The sequence below is a fragment of the Ziziphus jujuba genome, chromosome 6, assembly GCF_031755915.1.
Source record: "Ziziphus jujuba cultivar Dongzao chromosome 6, ASM3175591v1".
Classification (NCBI taxonomy): domain Eukaryota; kingdom Viridiplantae; phylum Streptophyta; class Magnoliopsida; order Rosales; family Rhamnaceae; genus Ziziphus; species Ziziphus jujuba.
Window position 1 is genome coordinate 9,600,443 of NC_083384.1, and position 19,058 is coordinate 9,619,500.

The 19,058-nt window shown below is 35.3% G+C and overlaps 3 protein-coding genes across 4 annotated transcripts; 2 read left to right on the forward strand and 1 right to left on the reverse strand.

The window, feature by feature from the left end:
* Nucleotides 1-1,946: 1,946 nt before the first annotated feature.
* Nucleotides 1,947-7,904, forward strand: LOC107431068 (vacuolar-sorting receptor 1). The gene is made up of 12 exons (XM_016041941.4): nt 1,947-2,797; nt 3,435-4,127; nt 4,398-4,486; nt 4,624-4,693; nt 4,778-4,861; nt 5,287-5,363; nt 5,517-5,598; nt 6,138-6,220; nt 6,308-6,374; nt 6,717-6,845; nt 7,180-7,286; nt 7,495-7,904. The coding sequence occupies exons 1-12, from the start codon at nt 2,500-2,502 to the stop codon at nt 7,591-7,593; spliced, it is 1,878 nt and encodes a 625-aa protein (XP_015897427.2). The 5' UTR covers nt 1,947-2,499; the 3' UTR covers nt 7,594-7,904.
* A 635-nt stretch (nt 7,905-8,539) lies between these two features.
* On the reverse strand, nt 8,540-11,766 carry LOC107431069 (protein FATTY ACID EXPORT 3, chloroplastic). 2 transcript variants are annotated; one of them, XM_016041943.4, is made up of 6 exons: nt 11,251-11,766; nt 10,509-10,899; nt 10,111-10,278; nt 9,914-9,960; nt 9,722-9,759; nt 8,540-9,034 (listed from the first exon to the last, which is right to left on the reverse strand). In XM_016041943.4, exons 1-6 carry the CDS (start codon nt 11,497-11,499, stop codon nt 8,941-8,943), a joined length of 987 nt encoding a protein of 328 aa, XP_015897429.3. In that variant the 5' UTR covers nt 11,500-11,766; the 3' UTR covers nt 8,540-8,940. The 2 variants fall into 2 exon arrangements, with proteins under 2 accessions (XP_015897429.3, XP_015897428.3); XM_016041942.4 differs by having other exon boundaries at nt 10,509-10,902; nt 11,251-11,765.
* A 2,737-nt stretch (nt 11,767-14,503) lies between these two features.
* Nucleotides 14,504-19,058, forward strand: LOC107431084 (probable LRR receptor-like serine/threonine-protein kinase IRK). Its single transcript, XM_016041965.4, has 2 exons — nt 14,504-16,891; nt 17,354-19,058. Exons 1-2 carry the CDS (start codon nt 15,438-15,440, stop codon nt 18,795-18,797), a joined length of 2,898 nt encoding a protein of 965 aa, XP_015897451.3. The 5' UTR covers nt 14,504-15,437; the 3' UTR covers nt 18,798-19,058.

Here is a 19,058-nt window from a genome sequence, read left to right on the forward strand (position 1 = left end):
ACAACAAAAAGATGCTTTGTGTTCATAACCAAGACAGATATGAACAATGAGAGAATAATGAGAAAATGGCAAGAAGTAACTGTACAAAATGCGATTATTTAACTATTTTTCTGGCACTATATACATTTTTTGCTTGGATGGTTCAAATAAATTCACATAGGCCGGCAGACTATAAAATGTTTCGATTTTTCTTTTGCCTTCGTCTTTTGCTAAGAATAACGTGGTTGTCCTTTCGGCTGTTATTATAATTTAGAATAAAAAATACAAATTACCTCTTATAATTTGTTCCTCAACTTAGAAATATGACCTTTCATATTGTTGTAGAGTGAGAGAGGACCCGTTTGTCCCCCACAAAAAACTCAAAGCTTTTGTTAAAAATTTTTGTGAAAAAAAAATTGTGATTTGTGTAGTGGCACGTGGGGCCCCCGACTTCCCATTTTCCAAGAATTTTGTCACCATCCGTGCAATAATAGAGGAGAGTGTCCACGTGTACTCTACTTTGTTTCTTCTCCATTAAGTATTTATCAACACGTGTTTCACGTCTGTACTAACCCATATATGTAGTCCATGATATATTTCTTGTTTGACAAACCCAAAAAATAAAAAATAAATGATTCCTAGAATAAACTTTCATATAAGTTCATTTTTCCTTGGGTAAGAATAAGGTAAGGCCATGTTTAGGATGGTTTTTGAGAGGTTGGTTTTAGGTTTTAAATTTAAAAACTGCTCAGCAATTTTTTTTTTTTTTTTTTTGGAAGTGTTTTAAGCTTTTAGAAAAGTTTCTACCTAAAGTTAATAAAGTATAAATTTTTAATATATATATATATATGTATAAAAAAATATAGAAAAAAATTATAGCAAATAAAATCTATGTTTATAATATTATATTTATTTAAATTTTCCAATAAAATGACAGAAAAGAAAAAGAGAGTACAGATTTTTTATTTTTTTTTGGAATAAAGAGAGTACAGATTTACAAGTTAAAAAGAAAAGTACATATAATCTGTTTGAACTAACTTTTCAATGGAATTAATAAATAAAAACATGAACTTAAATAAATTAAACTAGGAAATAGTTCTAAAAATGTAATATTTTTTTGAAAAAGGAAGTAAAAAAAAAAAAAAAAAAACCATTGGCCAACAATTGAGCTATTACCCAATGCATAACCTTTTTTTTTTTTTTTCTTTGGTGAAAACCCAATACGTAACTTTGATCAAATTCAAGATGTAAATTTGAAATTAAAAAAAGAAAAAAGAAAAAAAAGGAAAGAAAGAAAATTGGTTTCTTGTGGGAAAAAAAAAATTAATAAAGGTAAAAGTAAGTGTAACTTGTGAAGACTCGAAATATTAAAAGAATATTACTATATGTTTCCAGCCACCATCCTATATAATGATAGATTTAATATTAAAATAATTTATATATATATATATATAATCCATTATTATGTAATTTTTATTCATTATTATGTAATTTATATATATATATATATATATAGATCCTTACTAGGACAAATAACATTATTCATATTAAAAAGGCACAGACAAATTAACACCTGGGCTGCATGCAAGAGAGCAAGCACATCTATCAATGATCCAACGTGCGTGGGCCCCACTGATTTTATCCGATTATATTTAATATTTTTATAAAAAATTAGTTGGTAAGTTATTCATTATTATGTGAAAATAAATTTGAAACGAAAAAGAATCAAGTGATCTAAAATCCATTTATTTCTATAAGAATCTATCACAAATTCTTTTGTGTAAAAAATTAATTAATATAATTTAATTTTTAACTTTTAAAAAAATTATATAAAAATAAATGATCAAAGATCATTTAATTTTATCTGATTCAAGATGCCAAGATACTAGATATATATATATATATATATATATAATGATAAAAAAAAATGAATGATTGAATGATGGAATAGTATACATAATGTTGACTCTATCAAAATCGTCTATTTATCCTTGATTAATGGCGGTTTAGATCGATAATCCATAAAAATAAAAAATCAAACTTCTTGTGGAATTTGGTTTGGGTTTTTCAGGTGAATTTCGGAGAGAGAGAGTTCCAGTTTGAAAAGTAATTTCTCAAGTGCTTCCTTATCTAACAGCCTCTTCTCTCTCAAAAACAAAAAAAAAAATTCACTTTTTGATACTTTTCTTAATAGACATTATCAGACAAATCGTTTTTTGAACGCTTCCCACGAAATTCAGCTCAAGACCCAGAAATCTTCACACTGAATAAAAGTGGTTTTCTTTCTCTGATTATTGAAATCTGCGATCTGGTTTTATTTGGGGGTAAAAAAAAAAATTCTTAATTTGCGAATTTAGCTCTTTTGGGTTGGTAATTTGTGAAGATGGTTGGTTAATTGTGCCAAAATCTGAGTTTTTGATTTTGAGCTTTTTGTTTTCCGAGGGAAATTTGCGAGCTTTTTATTGATCTGGGTCTTTCTCTTTGGGCTTATAGATTGGAGGGGACTCAGTTTTAGTGGCAATGATGAGAGAAAAGCTAGGGCTTTTGGTTTGGGTATGGTTTCTTCTATGCGGGTCTTCTTTTGGTAGGTTCGTGGTGGAGAAGAATAGCTTGAAAATGACTTCTCCGACTTCGTTGAGAGGTGTCTATGAATGTGCAATTGGTAATTTTGGAGTCCCTCAGTATGGAGGAACCTTGGTTGGGACTGTGGTTTATCCGCAAGCCAATCAGAAAGCATGCAAGAGCTTCGACGATGTCGGTATTTCATTCAAATCGAAGCCCGGAGGACTACCCACTTTTCTTCTCGCCGATCGAGGAGGTTAGCAATTCATTATTTTTTCACTTGGCTTTTCTAATTAGTCACGCTCACGCCCAATTAATTTAAGTATGTTTTCATTGTCTTACTTTTCCGAATAAGGAAGATTTGAAGGTATTAATAGATAGATTATTATTTAGCAAAATATATCAGTATTTTAAATTGCAATAAGTCCTTTTGATTTCGTCGTAGAATTTCTATTTATAGCATGGCAACCAACCGTGTCTCTGTTTTCTATGGTAGCTGTCGTAATCTAAACTCACCTACTTGGTTACCTTAAAAATCTGTTACTTGTTTTCTTAACCCAAGTTGATATTGTCCTTGGTTTCTTGTCCTTTGAATAGAACTCTTTGACTATATCTTCTTAAATTATCAAAAATTTATTTGTTCGAATTACTTTGTTAATAAATGCTTTAAGACATTTGTTGTGTTTTAAAGTTTGATGTTTGTCCTTTGAATGGAACTCTTTGACGATAATTTCTTAAATTATCAAAAATTTATTTGTTCAAATTACTTTGTAAATAAATGCTTTAAGACATTTGTTTTGTGATTTAAAGTTTGATGTGACTTACTTTTGGTAGTATATCTATATAAGTATCTCTACTGCATGTTCTTACCTATGACCCTGCTGTTGCGGCAGATTGTTACTTCACGTTGAAGGCATGGAATGCACAGAATGGCGGAGCAGCGGCTATCCTTGTTGCAGATGACAGGACTGAACCATTGATTACCATGGACACTCCTGAAGAAGAACATGCGGATGCTGATTATCTGCAAAAGATCACCGTTCCCTCAGCTCTTGTCAGCAAATCCTTGGGTGATAGCATAAAGAAAGCCCTTTCTAGTGGGGAGATGGTTAACATTAATCTTGATTGGACAGAGGCTCTTCCACATCCTGATGAGCGAGTTGAGTATGAATTTTGGACAAATAGTAATGATGAATGTGGACCTAAATGCGAAAGCCAGATTGAGTTTGTCAAGAACTTCAAAGGAGCAGCTCAGATACTCGAGCAGAAAGGGTACACTCAGTTTACTCCTCACTACATTACTTGGTACTGCCCAGAAGCTTTTATCTTGAGCAGACAGTGCAAGTCTCAGTGCATTAACCATGGGAGGTACTGTGCTCCGGATCCTGAGCAGGACTTCACTAAAGGTTATGATGGGAAGGACGTTGTGTTACAAAATCTACGCCAAGCTTGCTTCTTTAAAGTGGCCAATGAAAGTGGAAAACCATGGCTTTGGTGGGATTATGTGACTGACTTTGCAATCCGTTGCCCAATGAAAGAGAAGAAATACAATGAAGAATGTGCAAATAAAGTCGTTCAATCTCTCGGTAAGTTAAAAAGACTTGATGTTCATTGACAATTCAGACTTTGGCACACGTTGCAAACTACACACACACACACACACACACACACACACACACACATATTTATGTTTGCATCAATTTATCTTTCGAATTCATTGGCGAGTTAGAAAGTGCATCCTTTTTTTTTTGTAATCCAGTTTGGTTTATTAGAGCTAATCAGGAAGTGACCCTTCTAAGATCTGAATATATCAAGTATTTTATATAAAATTTAATTTTCTGTGCAATGTTTTAAAGGTGTTGATGTCAAGAAGGTACAGAAATGTGTTGGAGACCCTGAGGCTGATGAGGACAATCCAATTCTTAAAGCTGAGCAGGATACACAGGTTGGACTTTCAGAATTATATTATTAGCTGTTCATGATATCCTTATAAGTTTCTAACGTGGATTTGTAAGCATTTTTATGCTGTATTGTTATTCATCTTGAGTTCAGTTTATGATATTTTAACAATCCTGGTTTCAGATTGGCAAGGGCTCACGCGGAGATGTTACTATATTACCAACTCTTGTGATAAACAACAGACAATATAGAGGTTCCAATGGTTCTTTTGCATGTCATTAGTAGCTGAATTGCATAGAATTTGTTTTTTTGAAGTGTGCTTTTTGCTATCTTTCAGGAAAGTTGGACAAGGGAGCAGTGCTTAAGGCCATATGTGCAGGATTCCAAGAGACCACTGAACCTGCCATTTGTTTGACTGATGGTCCTCGTCTAACCTTTTCATTTTGCTTTCTCTACATACATATGTGTGTTTTGTACAACTTTCTTGTGACTGCTTACCCCTTCTTTGCTCTTTACCATATTAGGATGTATATTCCATTTATTAGTGTTGTATGAGCCACATAACTTGGTTAAGTCGGGCACCTCTATGGAAAAAAAAGAAGATATTTTGGATTTATTTTAATTGAAACTCTCTTGGTTGTCTTTTTTGATTTAAAGTGTCTTACTTCAACTGCCTAGCATTTTTTAGTTGCCAAACCTGCAACCACCGTCTTGAAGTCACTTGAATTGATATTTTGGGTTTTAAGCTAAATGTGTAGGTCATGTCTTTGTAGAATGATTAATAGTTCCTGCAATTAACTATTGATGAGATTGTCTCAACTGTCCCTTTTCATTTATTTATTACAGGCATAGAAACAAATGAGTGTCTGGAAAACAATGGTGGCTGCTGGCAGGACAAGAAGGCTAACATCACTGCATGCAGGGTATCTGCATTGTCTCGAACCTTTATGACTTGAATAGATGTATTTATATAGGACTATTCTGCATGCTTCTTTCAATGTCTTTTCAGATTTTTGTTTTTTTTCAGATCTTGCCTAAAACAATCCTTTTTCTTGTTTTTTTTTTTTTTTTGGTAGGATACGTTCAGAGGAAGAGTGTGCGAATGTCCTATTGTGCAGGGTGTAAAGTTTACTGGTGATGGTTACACTCATTGTGAAGGTAAATGCTTTACATGGGATGACATTGTAGATTTTGGCTCTACATTTAGATACATTCAACCATAGATCACCTAGTAATAGTATGATTGTTGTAATTTCCAATTACTAGATGCTTGTTCTTGTTGCTTTCTTGTTTCTGATGTGATGATATATGTGCTAGCTTACATGATAAGCGCTTCCCTGCTTTATTGGACACCTGCTTTCAATTTCTCGTTGATTACATTTTGTTTATGGAAAACATGTCTAATAGATTATTCATATACGGAATATTTTCTTATTTGTTGTTAAACACTCATGGTCTGATGTTGAAGGTTATGTGAAAGAATGTATTAGAACATGTCACGTGCCTTTTGTCGTTACACTGGTATTTAAGTTTATGCTTAAAAGTAGATCATAAGGAAAAGGTAATAAGCAGCTCCAGCAGATGATTTGAGTGTTGAGTGTTAGTTTTATAATCCTGGTGTGGGGCTTTTTTTTATTCATCTGTTTGGTTATTTATTCGCTCTAAATACCATATTTTTGTTTGTTTTATTGTAACAGCTTCAGGACCTCTACGTTGTGAGATAAACAATGGAGGATGCTGGAAGAAATCCCAAAATGGCAGGACTTACTCTGCTTGTGTTGTAAGTTTTTCTTGCATCAGTATGCTAAATTGTTGCTACAATTTTACCCCAGGTTCTAATTGAGCTAATTCTCCAATGGGTGTTCAGGATGACAGTACTAAAGGTTGCAAGTGTCCACCAGGATTCAAGGGTGATGGAGTGAATAGCTGTGAAGGTACTTGCTTTCTTTGATATTTCAGATTAGTGTATTTGATAATGAGGGCCATTTGAAGGTTTCTTCACTCCTTGGTTTCATTCTTTCTTTTTTTGATCTGTAATCACACACAAGGGAGGCTATCTGCACACATAATTAGGTCACTGCATAATTAGGTCATTGCATGCCAGTACCCTCTTGTGTTTTGTATTTATGTATTTGTGTTTCTAATCTTGCATCTTGATGTCGAAAATAGGAGTAATTGTTGCCAACAATTATCATTATCTTGATGGATGTTTCTGTTGAATTCTTGATGGATATGTTTGTTGCATTGATACCAAGTTGCTTTTTCCCATGTTTCAGATGTTGATGAATGCAAGGAGAAGGTGGCCTGCCAGTGCGCAGAGTGTAAATGCAAGAATACCTGGGGCAGTTATGAATGTAGCTGCAACAGTGGTTTATTGTACATGCAAGAACATGACACTTGCATAGGTGAGTTTTCTCTTTTCGTTTTTTATTTGTCATCTGAACATCTTGTTTCATTATTAATTATCCAGTTAGAATTTACATCCACAAACAAGTTCTGTATTAGCATTTATGGTTGGAAATGCCGATGAAAAGTCTAGTGTGAGCTAGTTAGCCAATTGGTATGGAAGTATTAGCCTTTGCACTACATGGTGACCGGATCAGGATCTGTCTGATATATAACAATGTTTCTTGAGTTTGTTTCCCTTTAGATATCTGTCTTGTGACTAACGGCTTCTCCAATGCCCCTTATTTATTTCCTTTTCTATGTTTGTCTTGTCTATGGGGAACAAAAATGCAGGTAGTGAATCAAGTGTACGGTATAATTGGGGCTTCATTTGGTTTGTTATTCTCTGCTTGGCTGCTGCTGGAGTTGGGGGATATGCAGTTTACAAGTACAGGATCAGGGTATGACCTTTATATTTTTGCCCCAGTTGAATTTTATAATATTTTTCCACTGTTCCTTCTGTCACTATATTTTCATTATAGTTAATGAGTGCTATATTTTTATCTTCTGAATTTATAGAATATAAGTTTAAAAAACTCGGCATGTTTTCATATTATTCTACAATGTTGTAATGATGCTAAGTTGAATATGTGTGTAACTTCTGTGCAGAGATACATGGATTCAGAGATCAGGGCGATCATGGCGCAGTACATGCCATTAGATAACCAAGGAGAAGTCCCGAATCATGTGGTTCGTGGAGATATTTGAGACTGGGAGATGTAGGTCCAGATGATATTAAAGAAAGAAAAAGAAAAATGGAGGTGCATATCCTTACAAATTATGATGTCCACCCTCCAATTGGTTTAAAAATTATGGGAGTTAAATATACAATTTGTGGCTGCCCAGCAGCAGCTATCTCTATTTAGCATTTCATCTTTCTATTTAATTAGCAGGAAAGAACCATTTTCTCTGTTCTTTTCATTGTAAAGATAAAATATTTAGCTGATGCACATAACTCGTGAGTAATTTGGTAAGATTTTACACACTATGGAAGCAGAGCATGAGTAGTTTCTCTTTCTCATCTGAGATTTATTGTTTTTATGTACTGTAATCGGATACCGCATGCATAGATAGCTCAAGGTCTATGTAATTGGACTAGATGTGAATCATTAGTTCAAACAGTAGCTTTCATGCCTTCGCGCAAAGAATTTTAACCTTGTATCGGGAACCAACCATAAATTCCAGAATAAGAACGTCTTGGTCACTCCATGGCTGATGGTTACAAAAGTATTTAATCGAGAGGTTAATAATTTATAATTACACATGGATTTTTGAGTTTAAGCCGAGTATGATTTTATGTTTATGGGTTTTGATTTTTGGTCTACACCAATGGCTAAAGAACAAAAGAAATAAAGATGAAAATAAGATTTTCTTGCTTTTCTTGTTTCATAGAGAGGTCCCGGCCGATATTATTACTTTTGTGCTGCCTCACTTATCCTTGGTCTCCTTTTCTATTTCTTTTTCCTTTTTCTTTTTTTTCTTCCTTGCAATTTTTAAAACATATCTTGCAGGGGTTTAGCTGTTTTTAAATAAAAAGGCAACTTTCGTTGAATAACAATAATAAACACTCGTTGACCACCACGTGTAACTGTTGGACAGTTGGACTCAAAGACACGGTAGTTTTAGTAAAGAAAATTCATAACCAGGAACGATATATGCAATTAATGCAATAGTTAAACGATAAACGATAAATGTGAAAAATTTTAAATCCAAACTATAGTGTATATGTAATTTACCCAAAAAAGAAATATTAAAAAAAATAATAATAACATTAAACATATTTGAGGCCTCCTTATGGGGCTCTACCCTTCCAACGCCCTGAGTATATATCAAAATGCCTGTTTTGCTTCAAAGAGCAAACAATACATATCAGATAAAATTACTCGTCCGTTGAAAACACATCCTGTCAGCTTGCATATATCCGTAAAAAGCAAGAAGAAAATCCTTTATCCTCAATGTGATCAAGCAGACAGATTATGCTAGTTCGTTGTGTACCGCAATTTACCACCAGACACTCACTGGGCACTACTACCAAACCAACCTACCTTGGCAAGTTTACTGATTCTCTGCCTCGTTTTCAAATTGTGGCCCTCTTTCCTGTTTCCCTTTTAGTATAATCCTATAGACATAGAAAGCTACCACCGCGCCGCTGCACAAAAGAAAGCAATTATAAGATACAAGAATGAAGAATCAGCTGTCTGTAGGCGAGAAAGCCAGCTTTGCAAAAGCTGCAATTACTCAAAATAAAAACAGGAGAACAGAACAAAAAATATTCTTTGAAAGTTTTATCTCAATACATTTCATGTTTTAGCTATTTTAACGAGGAACCTCTTTCCAAGTGTCTATGATGTGTGAGAGTATTATGAGATATCTGGAGACTGATAGCTTTTATGTCAACAAATGACAAAAGAGATACAATACTGGGAGGACAGATGGGCAAAGAAACCACAAAATTATATCAGTAGCTTTGAATGCCTACACAAAAAAACCCTAAAATTCTGTCTAGCAAGCAGAGGAGCATGGAACAACCGATACATCGATCATAACAACTAAATCATGATCCACACAAACCATCAAAATAATTGTGTGACTTTTTAAGTCATTATCTCTAAATCCAACGCCATTTAATATATCCCAAAAGCATATGTTATCACGTGGCCATCCAAACAATGAATGTAAGCAGAAACATGAGTGACAAACCATGGCCATTTGCTACTTCTTCATCATCCAATAAACATTGTACATCTCCTCCAATCAAAGGATGAAAGGAAACAAAAAATTTTAAATAAAAAACAACAACAATATAGAAGTTAGAAGATAGAAATAGTATAATAACCTGATAAAGGTTGTTATGACACTCAGAAATGATGGTCTCTGCACGGAGGAAAAATGAAAACATAAATTATCAAGAGCTTAGATAGGTAAGAGTTTACATAGGTAAACCATGCATGGTTAAACCAATTAGAGTATATGAGCATTCTATAGAAATCACCAAGAAAAATCTAAATCTAAACAAATAACTGCTTACCTGAGATAGCAAGCGTAGCTCCCTCAGAAAAATTACACTGGCTATGGCTGCAGGTCCAACAGAAGATTTATGGACATAAAATCAATATAAGTCAATTACATACAAAAAAATAATATATATATATATATATATATATCAACAAACCAATGTAGAATACACTTAAGCATCAATGTGTAAAATTGAAAATAGGAACCAACCTGTCTGCCCCTTCAAGGATAAAGGAACTGACTCTCCTCGCCTATATGCCCTTAAACTTGATATACTTAAACCCAGAAGAGTAACACCAAGGATAACACCGAACCTAAGGGCGGAAATGCTTCCTGTTAACATGAAGTTTAGAAAGCCACCAACCGAAAGAACCAAACCTGCAAACAATAGTCGATTAAACACAAATAGTTTACCGTAAAAGTACAAATATACTTATGGGCAAAACAATTAGCTTCGAAGAATTAGAACATTTAAATGAAGCGATGTTAAAATGGGTACAAGACATCCATTTTTGGAGCAATTGATCAATGCAAGTTTTAATCAATAAATTCTTAACAACAGTCACACAGAGCAAGTTGGCAAAATTTTTATGACAAGTTACACATACCGTAGGGAATCCCAAGGTAAAAGTCGTGGACCCGCGAAATATCATTGAGATCATCAGCTGAGGAGGTGAATGTATCCACAATTTCCCTAACAGGTTCAGGAGAATTCTTTGCAGCCGTAGAAAGATATTCTTTACCGTCTTCATTGATTTCCTTTGCTGCCTCACTCAAATCATGTCTGGCTTTCTCAGCTTGTATTTTCAACTGCACTGAGGTTTCTTTCAAAATGACCAATGCTTTCTTAGAGTATATCTCATACGCCTCTTGTGATACACTTTGTAACTTCAAGGCTTGTTCTTTGAAATGAGCCAGGGCTTGTTTCCAAGCTTCCTTTGACTCATCAGCTCCCAATTTGACACTGTCCTTTTCTTTCTCAACTTCAATCTCAGAATGCTTCTACCAAAAAGAATTATTGAACAAAAATTACATGATCACCAGCATCACAAGCATGCATTTTGACAAGAATCACCACAAAAATAAATAAATAAATAAACAACAACAACTAACATGTAACGAATTTGCTTGATATCAAATTTTCCTATTCTTAGACCTTTACCTTTAATCAATAAATTTAGCGTAGCATTCCAAACTAAGAGGATGAAAACTTTGAAATTATCAAAATCAAAGGAAGAATATTTTGGCGGACGGGGGAAAAAAATGATTTCCCCTCAATTGTCTCAATTTTTATATTTTCCCAGAATCCAAACACTCAACAATCATAAAACCTCGAAAATTCGAGCTCACCGATTCTTCATGCGAAGCAGCGAGAGCGACAACCGAGCTCCGACGATGGAGGGAAAGACAGGTAGAGCTCAGCCCGTTGAACGGCGAAGCGAAAACTCTGCAAACGCGAGGTTTAAGAAGCGGATTGAATCGCAAAGAGGAAGGCGAGGAACACAAAGCAGCCATTGAAGCTGCTTTTTTGTTTAAAGGGAAAGAAGAAGAAACAGGTTTAGGGTTTAAGACCGAGAAAGACTCGAATATTGCGGTCATTGTTAAAACGGTCCGTTTAGGCTTCCCTGAGAGCAATAATAGAGAACAAATAGCGTCTGAAAACGGAAATGGAAGCGACGATGACGATAGTCTTTCGATGGTTTTGGGGGCTTATATGTTTCTTTTTTTATTTTCCTATTCAAAGAGGCTGTATCAGGTACAAGCTAAGCTAAATGGAGGTTGCCTAAAGTACGCTAGGGGTGAGATGCGCATCTCTCGTCTCTGTTGTGGAGGGCTTGTTTGTCTGCCTGGAAAAACGAAGGGGGAGAAAAAAAATATATATATATATATAAAATAATTGATAAAGGAAAATGAAAAAGAGAGAAAAGAATTTGTTTAATGCCTTTGGTGACACGTAATCAACGAATAGATGATGAGCTGTAGGACCGCGAGCCCACTCAATCTCCGAAATACGGTGGTTTTGATTCTCTACGTGTAGGTGTATTATTGTCCGTATGGTCCTATCTTGTCTTAGCCGTCAAACGACTCAAACATGGTGGTTCACAAAAATTAATTAAGTCAACTTATCTTTTCTTTTCTTTTTTGTTTCAAATGGAGTTCTAGTGAACCACTTAAAAGTTTTGCAAACACGTTTTGATGTAATAATAAAATTTTGGAACATAAAAAATACACGGCAATGATCTTAATGCTCCAAATAAATGGGAAAAAAAAAAACAAAAAAGCTTTAGATTTTCATGGAGCTTCAAACGGGAATACCGATTATCATATATTATATTATTAAATGAATATATTGGTATTTAGTTCAAGCATCTTTGTTCTAAAAAGCAATACATAACTAACTTCTTTATTTCTTTTGTTTACAATCAAAAACACAAAACTATTTCATGATTTTTTATAAGTGCGTTTTTATCTTTGGTGTCGTGAAAAATGGAGAAAGAAAATAAAACGTATAAAAGTATAAACATCATGTCATAAGCACGAGATATACATGAGGGAAACAAAGTTATCGAATTGGCATGACCATATATAATAGTATTTCAAGTTTCAACTCTCTCTTTTTTTTATTATTATTATTATTTTTATTTTTTTAAAGAAGCTTGAAAAGCGTTCCAAATGCAAAAGAGATTGGTCTCCGAATTATCACCCACATTTCAACATCTCTTGAATATAACATGTCTAATGTCCATTAGGCAAAGGACCAAGGAAGGAATTGATGCAAATTAGTGGGGGCAATTCTCACTTTTCGGTACTTGAATCAATACTGTAGCATGTCATCTATAGGTTAAGGTATCTTTTATCTCTATCAAAGAAGAAAAAAGAAAAAATTGATACATAGCACATGTATTGCACAAGGATATGAGGAGCATGCTCTTTAATCATGTTTGCTTGGATTGCAACCAAGTAAACCCATTTTCATTGCATAATTATTTAGATTACTACCATAATAATAACTTACCTGGATCCTATTAGTTGTAAATTTGTCACTTTTTTTGTTTTAATCTATAGGACTTTTCTTTTTTGCATGACTCCTAGATAAATTTGATACACACTTTTTCCTAATAAAAATGGCCGTGGTCTTTAAAGAAATTTTCATAGAAAGAGTGTGTATAGAGTCTTGATAGGCCTAGATGTAAATGCAATGTCAAAGAGGAAAGTTTCGCAGGGCTAGTTTGAAGGAAACCCAATGCAACTGGGCTCAAAATATATAGTGTAAGAAGCCCAATACTCAATTCAGTTCCATCTGATCTTGAGGGAGTTCCAAAAAGGAAATGAAGAAAATGGACTCGGAGTTTTTCTGAACACAATTAATTTGGGCTTGATCCGTGAGTAATTCGACAAAGCCCTAGATTAACAAATGAATAGATAAAAGATTAATTTGGAAAAAGAAAATAATAATTTATAAAATCCATAGTCCGAGCGTATTGAAACTTAAATAAGGAATTCAGAATTACCGAGGGACTGAAGCTTCTAATCCGTTTTGCACGCTGCTTCGCCTTTAAAAAAAGTTCCAAAGCACATAAATCAAGAAAGAGGGAAATTAATAAACAATACCATAAATTAAATTTAGTTTATAATATTATGGGACCAAGGAATTTGACAATGCAATAATTTTTAGATTAAAACTAATAATAATAATAATAATAAAGAAAACAGATGCGAAATTTACGCCACTGATCTACACACATTGACATCCTCTCAATCTCATATCTTCTAACGGATTCACATTTAAGACTCTTACCCACTTTTATTTTTTATTTTACAAAACACATCGATTAAAGAGAAGTCATTGCAAAGAGAATTTATAAACTTCTCTGGTTAATGAGTAGGTGGATTTTCGTTTTGGGTATTTAAAGACTTGTTGCTAAACAACAATGCTTTTTGGTTTTAAGTTTTTTAACCCATTTTTAGCCACCTTCATTCTTCTTCACTTTTTATTTATTTATATAATATATGCCATTGATATTGGTCTGCATTTAGGTTATATTTTTATCCACAAAATATTGTTTTCAAAAATATGGATTATGACATATTGAAATCTCACATTACAAAACTATAAATAATCAAATACTTTGAAATGTCATGTGTTTCCATAAACATTTGAGATAAAGTATTTTTTTTTCCCCCCCACCCCAAAGAGCTATTAACAAGAAGTTTACTTTTATAAAACCTTGTTCGTTTTCTGAAAAAAAAAATAGTTTTTTTTTTCTTTTGAGTAAATGTTGGTATTTATCATAAAGAATGTTCGTTTTCTACTTTTGTTTTTATAGAAAAACAAAAATTGAAGCTTTTATTTATTTATTTTTTTTATGTGTATTTCATTGTCAACAATAAATTATGTAATTTTGTTTTTATTAAAAGAAAAGAAAATAAAAATGAAGAGAATGGATGGTAAAGGTTTTTGAAGAAGGAAGCCACGGTGGAAAGGAAAGAGACAATAAATGGCCACGTGGACAACACATAGGACTAAGCTTTTTTGACCGGATATTGAATCCCAGAGCCACGTACCAACACCAACCCCATAAAAAGGCAGTAAAAGACTGCTACACCCTCCCACCACCTCTGAGCCTCAGAGCTCTCTCTTTCTCTCTCTCTCTCTCTCTTCCTTCTTTCTCACTCTTTCTCTGTTTTCGGCATTGGAAGCTTTTAAATGCTTCTTTTTAGTCTCTCTCTGTCTCTTAAACCAAAAACCCACTATTTTTATTCTTGTATAGCTACCGGACCAACCCACACTCTCTGACACTCCCTGACTTTCTTCTTTCCTTTGTTTAATGCCTTCTCTTCCTACCTAGGGTTCCACTTCCTTAGCTATCTCTCTCTCTCTCTCTCTCTCTCTCTCTCTCTTCCCCCCCGCTGTCTCCCGCTCGCTCCGGCTATTTTCCGGCGAACTTTTCGCTTCCAAACCCACGATCTCCCCGCTGACCTTTTGGATTCCGACACGAGCTCTGTTTTTGTTCTAACTTGACTTTATTGGATCTTGGGTACTCCAAGTTTGTGTTTTTGGACCTCTAGTTTTTGCTCCTCTGCCTTAAAGAACGTTCAAAAAGGGTTCTTTTTGTTGCTTTCTTAAGTGTTAATGTGAGCTTGGTTATGGTGCTTTGTTCTTTAATTTTGTAGTTTTGTGTTTGTTAGTGTTTCTTTTGTATTTGTTTGAAAAAACAGAGGGAAAAAAAAAAAAAAAAAAAGAGAGGAAAAAAAAAAAAAGCTGTGGGTATTGCTGGGTATTGCTTTACTTTTGTTCCATTTTCAGTTCAGACTTGCACAGAGCTTTTTCTCTGCTCTCGGTTTTTTGTTTGTTTGTGTTTGGCTTTTTAAATATTGATAACTTCTTTTCTTTTTTCTGGGCTTTGGATTCTCTTCTGTGTCCTTTCATACTAGCTTCACTTCCTCAGCTTCTTGTGAGGTGTGAGGTGACTCTTCCATGGCGGCCTAACATTTTTTTTTCTGTTAAAAAAAAAAAAAATAATCTACTTGAAAAAATGCCATTAAAGCTATTCCTTTTTCTTCTTCTTGTTCCTACTCTCATACATTCTTTGGACCCAGTTTTGAACGAAGATGTTCTGGGGTTGATCGTATTCAAAGCTGGCCTTCAGGACCCAGAAGGCAAACTCAGTTCCTGGAATGAAGACGATAACAATCCCTGCGATTGGTGCGGCGTCAAATGCAACCCTCGAACCAACCGAGTTACAGAGCTTGCCCTTGACAGCTTCTCGCTTTCTGGACATATAGACAAAGGCCTCCTGAAATTGCAGTTCCTTCAGATACTATCCCTATCCCGGAACAACTTAACGGGGACGATAAATCCTGATATTGCTCACATTGGGAGTTTAACAATTGTTGATTTGAGCGAAAACAGCCTCTCCGGGCCAATCCCAGATGAGTTTTTTCAGCAATGTGGTTCCTTGAGAAGAGTTTCGTTTGCTGGGAACAACATCACGGGTCAGATTCCTGAATCTTTGAGCTCTTGCTTCTCTTTGACGGCTGTGAATTTTTCTTCTAATCAGCTCTCTGGGAAACTACCATCTGGGATATGGTATTTGAGGGGGCTTCGACTGCTTGACCTTTCTGATAATTTGTTGGATGGAGAAATTCCTCAAGGTATTGAAAATTTGTATGATCTGAGGATAATTAGTTTAAGGAAAAATCGATTCTCTGGGAGTCTTCCTGAGAATATTGGAAGTTGTTTGCATTTGAAGTCGGTTGATTTCAGTGAGAACTTTCTTTCTGGAACGCTTCCGGAGTCAATGCAGAGCCTTAGTTCATGCTCTTCTCTGAGCTTAGGAGGTAACTCTTTCGCTGGTGAAGCTCCGTACTGGATTGGAGATTTGAGAAACCTTGAGGAATTAGATCTCTCTGCCAATAACTTTTCTGGGCAAATTCCAAATTCTATTGGAAATCTTCAGTTGCTGCAGAAGTTGAATTTGTCCATAAATGGGTTTGGTGGGAAGTTGCCAGAGTCGATGACTAATTGCATAAACTTGTTGGCTCTTGATGTTAGCCACAATCTGTTGGTGGGTGCTATTCCTTCATGGATTTTTAAGCAGGATTTAAGAAGTGCTTCACTATTTGAAAACAAACTAACCGAAGGGGAAGATCCATGGCTTACATCAACAGGGACAGACTCTCATGGAGGTCTTCAATTTTTGGATTTGTCTGCAAATGGGTTTTCTGGTGAACTTCCTTCAGATATTGGGGTTCTTAGTAGCTTGCAAGTCTTGAATATGTCCAGGAATCATTTCTATGGTTCTATTCCAAAAAGCATTGGTGAGTTGAAAGTTGCAGACGTTCTTGATCTTAGTGAGAATAGGCTAAATGGAAGTATTCCTTCTGAAATTGGAGGAGCAATTTCACTCAAGGAATTGAGGCTGCAGAAGAACTTTCTGAGTGGAAAAATTCCTGCCCAGATTGAGAAATGTTCATCTCTGCAATCTTTGTAAGTTCTGTTGCCCTGTTTTACTAACTTAAATATACATGTTTCGGTAACTCTCTTAAGCATGGTAATTGGGAAATGTTCAAAATATTAGTTCCGAACATATGCCAAATGCCATTTCATATGGAGCCGAATTATTGAGTATGTTAGCATAAACAGTTAGTACTGGATTAAAAAAAGGGGCATTTTGGCTTCTGTTAATGAAGGTTTTTAAGTGTACATCAGTAGGCTCTTACTTTAGCATTCAAAACCTCAGCCTAAACTTTAACGAATGAGCATGTTGATCTTCCCACCGCCATTTTCTTGATTTAAACTGTGGTTTGGAATCAAAACTAATGGTATTTTTCTCTTTTCTTGCAATATAGAAAGGAGTTTCTGTTTTTATCATTTTTGTTCCCCTACATTTTGTTTGCTAAGGAATCCACATTGTTCTAAAAAATTTCTCTTTATTTGTTCAACATACAGGATTCTGTCTCAGAACAACTTCAGTGGCTCTGTTCCTGTGGCCATTGCAAACCTTACCAATCTTCAATATGTCGACTTTTCTCTAAATGTTCTCTCTGGAAGCTTACCAAAAGAGCTGACAAATCTTTCCCATCTCCTATACTTTAATGTCTCTCACAACCATCTTAAAGGTGAGCTGCCAGTAGGAGGTTTCTTTAACACTATTTCTCCATCATCTGTCTCAGGCAACCCATCCCTATGTGGCTCTGTTGTTAACCGTACCTGTCCTGCTGTCCATCCCAAACCCATTGTCCTGAATCCAAATTCTTCTGACTCTGGTGGTTATTCCTCTAGAAATCGTGGTCACAAGAAGATTATACTAAGCATATCAGCTCTCATTGCCATTGGTGCAGCTGCTTTCATTGTCCTCGGTGTTGTAGCTGTCACTCTCCTCAATATCCGTGTGCGGTCTTCTATGTCTCGTTCTGCTGCCCCTCTTGCATTGTCTGGTGGAGAAGATTTCAGTTGTTCTCCCACTAATGATCCAAATTATGGCAAGCTTGTTATGTTTTCTGGTGATGCTGACTTTGATGCTGGTGCTCAGGCACTGCTCAACAAGGACTCAGAACTAGGTCGTGGTGGATTTGGAGTTGTTTACCGAACACTCCTTCGAGATGGACGTGCAGTTGCAATAAAAAAGCTAACAGTCTCAAGTTTGATAAAGTCCCAAGAAGATTTTGAGAGGGAAGTGAAAAACCTTGGAAAGATCAGGCACCATAATCTTGTAGCATTGGAAGGATACTACTGGACTCCATCCTTGCAGCTCCTTATTTATGAATTCATACCCAGTGGAAGTTTGTATAGGCGTCTGCATGATGCACCTGGTGGAAAATGCCTCTCTTGGAGACAGAGATTCAACATAATTCTTGGGATGGCAAAAGGTTTGTCCCATTTACACCAAATGAATATAATCCACTACAATCTAAAATCAACAAATGTTCTGATAGATAGCTCCTGTGAGCCAAAGGTAGGCGACTTTGGCTTGGCAAGGCTGTTGCCAATGTTAGACCGTTGCATCTTAAGCAGCAAAATCCAAAGTGCACTCGGATACATGGCTCCTGAGTTTGCATGTCAAACGGTGAAGATAACTGAGAAATGTGATGTGTATGGATTTGGTGTCTTGGTTTTGGAAGTGGTGACCGGAAAGAGGCCGGTGGAATATATGGAGGATGATGTGGTAGTACTCTGTGACATGGTAAGGGGAGCACTGGAAGAAGGCAGGGTGGAGGAATGTGTTGATGAGAAACTTGTGCGTAATTTTCCAGCAGATGAGGCAATTCCAGTCGTCAAACTGGGTTTAATATGTGCTTCTCAAGTTCCGTCCAACCGGCCAGACATGAGTGAAGTGGTCAATATTTTGGAACTGATCCAATGCCCTTCAGAAGGTCAAGATGAATTAGAATGAAACTTACAGAAATCAAGAAAAGAAAAAAAAAAAAAAAAAAAATCAACAGATATATGCTCATACCTTGGTGAAGATTAATCCGGTTTGTTTGGTCAAGAAAAAAAGAAAATACTAGATTGTTGGAGGTCTATTTCATATCAATTTTATTTTATTTTATTTTTGTATTTTTCCCCTTCTTTTATTGATATTTATATCAGTTGTATTGCACCGGATTTCTCTTCACCGGCTTGAAATGGGACAATTTCAATACTGTTTTTAGGA